Raw genomic sequence first — 7500 nt, forward strand, 5'->3', positions numbered from 1 at the left:
GTGTGGGTGTGGGTTGTGGGTTGTGGGTGTGGTAGAGAGAGTGGTGCTATCCAGGCTCAGGTAAACATTTCCCAGCGTAATCAAGGGTGGAAGTGATACAAAGATGACAATTGGTGGGGCTTTGGCGAGACTGACTTGGATGGAGAGAGGCACAGAAGAAGGGATGGGGGAGGGAGGGAGACAGGGAGAGAGCCAGAGAGGGAGAGGCTGCGAGAGGTAGAGAGATGAGAGGCTATTCCATCTACAGATTAGAGTGTAATCCCTCTTTGAATGGATTCTCTCAGATTACAGCTTGTTCCCCTATTAAACCTGTCAATCACTCTGCCCGCTGTGCCTGCCTGCCTGTGTGTGTGTGTGTGTGTGTGTGTGTGTGTGTGTGTGTGTGTGTGTGTGTGTGTGTGTGTGTGTGTGTGTGTGTGTGTGTGTGTGTGTGTGTGTGTGTGTGTGTGTGCGTTTGTGTGTGAGAGTGTCTATCTGTCTATGTGTATCTACACGCTTGTACGCGCGTGTCACGTGTGTGTGTGCGTACGTGTGTGTGTGTTTATGATCTCCCTTTGACAGAGATCAGTTCGAATAAAGCCCTTCGGACAAATCCACCAAAGAGAGAGCCAGGGGATCAGTGTGATTGGCTGAAGGGGCCAACGGTTCCATAAACACACATAGGCACATGCACCGCGCATCCCAACCTCAACCCCCCAACACCACCCAATAACCCCCTTTACACACTGACCCCCTCCGCCCCCCTCCCCCCCGCCCTGCAGGGGGGTGGTGTAAGCCGAGTGTGCATTAAGAGAGGTGTCAGCCCTGAGTCCTGGGGGTTCACTTCACAACCCGGCAGCACATACCGCACCGAGGAGACACGGGCGCCACGGCAACAGTACAGAGCAGCCGGGAAAGGACGGGGCGGGGGGGGGGGGGGGGGGGGGTTGGAGGAGGAGGAGGAGGAGGTACTAGGGAGGGCAGGAGACGGGTTGAGTGACAGAACGGGCAGAGGTGCAGGGGCGTAAAGACAACAAAAGAGGCCGAGAAGCATGGGGATGTGTTTCCTCTCGAGTTCTGCATAAACGTTAGAACGCTTATGCTGCAGTATTTGCATGCAGGAAGTGGCTGAGGCGGAGAGCAGATGCATTGTGTTGGTCTCTCCCCGGGGATGTGTGTATGTTTAGGGTGCTGGCGCCTCAGTGTGGTCTCGGTGTGTGTGTGTGTGTGTGTGTGTGTGTGTATGTGTGTGTCACCACCCTCATTAATGCTGTGGGCTGACAGCTAAGTGTCAGAGTCCCACAGTGTAAGCTCGCCTTGGAGTGCAAGCAGAGAACCACAAGTCATGGCATGCCAAGGGAACGCACAACACATCAACACACACACACACACACACACACACACACACACACACACACACACACACACACACACACACACAGACACATACACACACACACACCGCACAACAACATTAACACATGCACGCAACACGACCCATACATATACACACATTCAACACAAAAAAGTCGTATAATTAGACACAAGCATATAGATAGTCACACACACACACACACACACACACACACACACACACACACACACACACACACACACACACACACACACACAACACATCAACATGCCCAAAACTCCCCGCACACACATACACACAAATAGATGTACACACTGACCCACTAACACACACAAACACACAGCAGCAACCGAATACAGAAACCAGCCCCAGGGAGAAGAAGTGCGACCCAGACATTAGAAATGAGTGTGTGAGAGAGAGAGAGAGAGAGAGAGAGAGAGAGAGAGAGAGAGAGAGAGAGAGAGAGAGAGAGAGAGAGAGAGAGAGAGAGAGAGATTTTAAATATATATATATTTTTTTTTTTCCTTTAGGTGTCAATCCCTATCTCTGTCATCATCACTCATCAGATGCCAAAGAGAGGAGAAACGAGAGAGAGAGAAAGGGCAAGTGAAATAAAGAACATCTTAAAGGAAGGAGGGTGCCAGGCAAGGACAGCGAGAGGACGAGAATAGGAAGGTGTGGAGTGGATGTGGAGACGAAGGATGAACATTTGCTGTATATACTCTATATATTATGTTTAGATATATTGCTTAATTTAAAGAAGAAATATTTGATTTTAGCAATGTAAACAATGTGGATGTTTTAGCTGATCTGAGAGCAGCTAAAGGGCTGAAAGCAGAGGTGTGGGGCCTGGCTCCTCTCCTTTCAGCCTGACCTCCAGGCTGCTTCAGAGGGTTTGGGTTACAACAGTGGAGACGGAGAGTGAGAGAGAGAGAGAGAGAGAGAGAGAGAGAGAGAGAGAGAGAGAGAGAGAGAGAGAGACAGAGAGAGAGAGAGAGAGAGAGAGAGAGAGAGAGAGAGAGAGAGAGAGAGAGAGAGAGAGGGAGAGAGAGAGAGAGAGAGAGGGAGAGAGGGAGAGACTGAGAGAGAGAGAGAGAGAGAGAGAGAGAGAGAGAGAGAGAGAGAGAGAGAGAGAGAGAGAGAGAGAGGAGAGAGAGGAGAGAGAGAGAGAGAGAGAGAGAGAGAGAGAGAGAGAGAGAGAGAGAGATGGGGAAGAGGGCGGGGGCGGGGGAGTGGGGGATAGAGAAGGAAGGTGTAACATGGCAACAGGGGCATTACCTGTTGAGCCACGGTTCTTCTTGCCAGCTGCCAATCAGCCGGGGGGATGTGGGGTGGTTGATGGAGGGAGAGAGAGGAGGAGGGAGAGATGAGAAGAGCGCGGCAGAGAGGGGACACCACAGGAGAGACATCATTTGCATAACAACCATGAATCTGCAGAATCCTTTTTCTTGATTTTGCGCGGCACGCAGCAGGAGGATGACTCTTACAGAAATACACTCAGATAATGTCACGCTTACACAGCCACGACGACGACAACAATAACAAAGACAACAACAACAACGACGAGGAGGAGGAGAGGGTCAGGAGAGGGGAGCCACGTGGCGAAGAATGAAAAGTGGAAAAGCAAAAGGCAGAGCACAGAGCAGAGGAAGAGAACATTGCGTTGTAATTTCATTGCCGCCGAAACCCAAGCTGTTAGGATTCCATCAGCCGCCTGTCTGCCACCCTATCTCTCCCTTTTCACACTCCACAACTCTGTCAGCGTACTGGAGTCTGGATCAGGGCCATCTGCCGGGCTCTCAACGACAACAAAGACAACAACTTGCACCAGTGCTCGGAAGCCTACTGTGCTGCAAAAGGCAGTCAATCCCCCTGATGTATCAATACTTCCCTCTCGTTTGCCCCTTTGATCCGGGGACCCTCGCTGATCACGAGGACGAGTAACGTTTCGGGGGAACTTTAAATTAGATTCTGGCATGTCGAATCAACGTCATGCCAAGCACATGCACATGCGGACACTCTAACTCACACACAGTGTGTCGATGAGTGATGGTTGGGCAGAAAGCATGCGATGACTTGGGGGTGGGTTGGGGGAAAGAAGGAGAAGAACTTGGAGAATGAATGATTGATCGTCGTATAACTGTTGAAATATGTGGACAGGGACACACACACACACACACACACACACACACACACACACACACACACACACACACACACACACACACACACACACACACACACACACACACACACACACACACACAATTCACATAAATGACAGACATGAATGCATAAATACACGAACACACAGATTTATATACACACACGTGCAGGAATACACACACACACACACACACACACACACACACACACACACACACACACAAACACACACACACACACACACACACACACACACACACACACACACACACACACACACACACACACACACACACACACACACACAAACACACAGACACATTCACACACACAAGAAGCGGCCCAGAAGTGTAGCCTGGTGCAATCTACGGGCAGGACTTCCTATGGAGTCAAGAAGAGGGTCAAATCGACTCGGACACATACACACGCACATGGACACGTTTGGTTTGAGGGCATACAATTCTGCTTGTGTGTGTGTGTGTGTGTGTGTGTGTGTGTGTGTGTGTGTGTGTGTGTGTGTGTGTGTGTGTGTGTGTGTGTGTGTGTGTGTGTGTGTGTGTGTGTGTGTGTGTGTGTGTGTGTGTGTGTGTGTGCAGCCAAATGTCTTGTCACTGCGAGTCATCATCATTTTTACCCAGAACAGGGAAAATAATGGGGACACGGGACGACATAGAGTGAGAGAGAGAGAGCGAGAGAGAGCAAGAGAGAGAAAGAGAGGGGGAATACTCAGATAGAGAAAAAGCAAAAGGGAAAGAGTGTGCGAGAGAGAGCGAGAGAGAGAAAGAGAGAGAGACAGAGGGATCACAAAGACAAACATTGGGATATTTCCTCGATCAGAATCCACTTAGCCATGTTCTCTGTGTGTTTTGCACAGCCGCGTTTGTTCCCAGCAAACCCTGTGCCATCCTCCGTCTGTACTGCTCATTCATAACCATATTCACCCTGTGTATCCGCGCCAGTAACAAGAACAGCCTGCCAAACACCCACTTTAAACTCTCGCTCTGACATTAAAAATGCTAAAAGCAGGAAGGCTACACACACTAGAAAAATCTTGATGTTCTGTGTTAAGGAAATTTCACGTGAACATTTAGACATTAGTGTGTACGCGCGTGTGTGTGTGTGTGTGTGTGTGTGTGTGTGTGTGTGTGTGTGTGTGTGTGTGTGTGTGTGTGTGTGTGTGTGTGTGTGTGTGTATGTGGGATGTGTCTCCTGCTGTTCCCTAGGAAGATTCGTATTCATTTATTCACTTTTCACGTGTTCAACCTGACTGAAGGACCAACAAACAGGTTGGTCACGGTGTCTGCTGGTGCGTGCTCGCTCTACTGCTCTCTCCCTCTCTTCTTGTGTGTCGTTTGGGCTCTATTGTATGTTTTTTGTGTGAATGTGACAATCATTGCTTCTTGCTGTTACCCTATTAAAGTGTAAGTGCACGTGTGTGTGTTTGTTTATGTGTGTGTGTGTCTGTGTTACAAAATAGAGTTTTTCATTTACGTGTTTGTGTAGGTGTGTTTCAGTGTGTGTTTCAGTGTGTGTGTTTATCTGTTTGTGTGTGTGTGTGTCTGCCTGTAAGTATATGGTGCGTATCATCTATGGTTGCTATGTGTGTCACGTCCTGCTGTTAATGCACAGTGAATGATTCACGGTGCACGTGCACGGTGCAGGTGCACGTGCGCGGTGCACACGCATTGTTGGCCTCCTCTGGTCACACTCCAGGCACTGGCACTCTGCTAGAGCAACCCTTAATGACCACACCGCTATCTGCACGCACAACACACTGCATCATCCCAACACAAACACACACATACACACACACAAAATTCAACACATAAGAACACAAACACAGAAGAACGCATGCAAGAATGCACATACACACACACACACACACACACAAACACACACAGACGCAGGTCAGCTTATTTCGTTCTTCGCATTTACATCCATTCTCTGTCTGATTTTTTCTCCCTCAGCTGAAGTTCTCTTTTTCAAAGTCAGCAACACAGCGCAGCCGTTTTCTCCCTTGCCCTCTCTTTCTATCTCTCTGCTGTCTTAAGCCCCGAGTTCAAAACACAGCCCTTCCAATTTTTTCTCTCGCTAACTCTCTCAAGTCTCCTGTTCTGTTTCTCTCTATAAAAAAGTGGAGGAAAAACACAAACACAAAAGTGTTTGTGTTTTAGAATGGGGTGTGAGCCCACAAATACACACACACGCAAATAACTGTCAAAAAATCAATTTGAAATTCATATCAGTGGGCCATACACATGTATTGCTACTTTTTCAGTCTAAACACGTGTACCCTCACAAACACACACACACACGATTGGCGTCCAGAGAATTAATAAGCCCAGTGTGGCTACGACGTCGAACTAATGACCTCACAAAAATTCATGTCTCCTGCAAAACCCAGTAAACAAAGTTTCCCAAAAAGAAATAAGGAATCCCCTCTGACCTCTTAGGCTAATATTGTTTCTACGCCTTTGGTATATTTACAAGCAATTCCTCACCTTACGAATGTCCGCTATACTGTTATAACACTGTTTCTCCCCCCATAAAATCCCCTCCAACTAAAAGAGAGCCACCATTTATATTCATATTGAACCAGCGTGGGGTAGCGATCAAAATGTCATCCCGTTTAGCAAAATGTTACAAGAGAAAAAAAAAAGAAATCAATAAAACTATTAAAAACTGGTTTAAACGATTTCCCTGTGTTCCTGCCATGTAACGATGTCATGTGAGCGCACTTCCCCTGGTCCGAGTCATCGGTCCGACGGCCAGTGCTCCTTGGCAGTTCAAAAAAATGTGGAAAGCAGTCAGGTTACATCTTCCGGCTGTCCGTCTGCCTTCACCAATCAGACCCAGCAGGTTGACCTTTCCAATTTACCTTGTCAATCCCCCCCCCCCCCCCACTCCCCACAGGCGGAGAAACACATCAGTGCTCCCCGGCAGGAGAACCTTAACCTTGTCTACCGCACACATCCAGGTAAAAGTTGTTGTCAATCACCCGGGTACGGGAGCCGAAATGTCACCGGGTTCTGACATTCTCTTTGCTCGTAGTCTGAAAGGAGAAAGAGGGAAAAAAGGAAAAAGCCAGGAGGAAAAGTCGTGTTCCTGTTTCCATTCTGCTCTGTTTCTCCCCGTCTTCTCCTCTTTCTAGTCGCTCCCCCGCTCCTCTCTTTAGCCTTTTTCAATTCATTTTTTTCCCAAAGTATCGTTCCGCACGAAATGTCTCTTTGAGATATAAATATATATGTTGAGTTGAACTGAGTTTTTACCACAGCGAGAACACCCAAAGTTTACCGTACAAAGCGAAACACCGTCGGGATCGGGATCGTCAGGATCGGGACACGTGAAGCAAACAGGAGGTAGCAAAACAGTTAGCGAGCGTGTTGCGGGGAGCTAGACCGCAGACGCCACGTTCTCGCCTGCTACCGGGATCCACAAATGTTGATCACGAGGAAACAGCCGGTTCTCCGGTTAGATACACCGAGTTGATATAAACACGCTTTAAGACACGACAGATGCGATGCACCATGCAAATTGTCTGTTGGAGCCGATGACTCACAGAGAGAGCGCAAGGAGGATCGAACAAACAGGAGGAGTAAATAACCCCAAACAAGAGCAGGAGCCGAGCAGTAGACTTGGATCAGTGGCTCCTCCTGCAACTCTTAGTCTCTGTACAGTAATCAATGGGCATCTCCACCAATGTCCTGATCTGATGGGAAAAGCTTTTGCGAAGACCCCCCCCCCCACACACACACACACACACACACACACACACACACACACACACACACACACACACACACACAGAACACGCCTACGTTTAAGCAAGCCAGCCCTCCTCGTCTTGCCCCCGCTTCTCCTCCCCTGAATGGCGTTGGTATGAATAAGGAGTATTCGTGGTGAATGGCTTCCAGTGGCAGGAGTGGCTGGTAAAGTGGTGCATGAATGCAGTCATTTCACCAATTACCTCACGTCGGACA

General features: G+C 48.6%; 1 protein-coding gene across 1 annotated transcript in view; it reads right to left on the reverse strand.

Annotated features, from left to right (window-relative positions):
- Nucleotides 1-4372, reverse strand: part of sdk1a (sidekick cell adhesion molecule 1a) — a 99520-nt gene extending 95148 nt beyond the window's left edge. Inside the window, exons 1-2 of the mRNA XM_056587257.1 lie at nucleotides 4336-4372; nucleotides 2633-2659 (exon numbers count right to left, since the gene is read on the reverse strand). Of these exons, the coding sequence (XP_056443232.1) occupies nucleotides 2633-2659; nucleotides 4336-4372 (64 nt within the window). The remainder of the gene's footprint in view (nucleotides 1-2632; nucleotides 2660-4335) is intronic.
- Nucleotides 4373-7500: the final 3128 nt, after the last annotated feature.

Source organism: Gadus chalcogrammus, chromosome 3 (assembly GCF_026213295.1).
Source record: "Gadus chalcogrammus isolate NIFS_2021 chromosome 3, NIFS_Gcha_1.0, whole genome shotgun sequence".
In the NCBI taxonomy this organism is placed as follows: Eukaryota; Metazoa; Chordata; class Actinopteri; order Gadiformes; family Gadidae; genus Gadus; species Gadus chalcogrammus.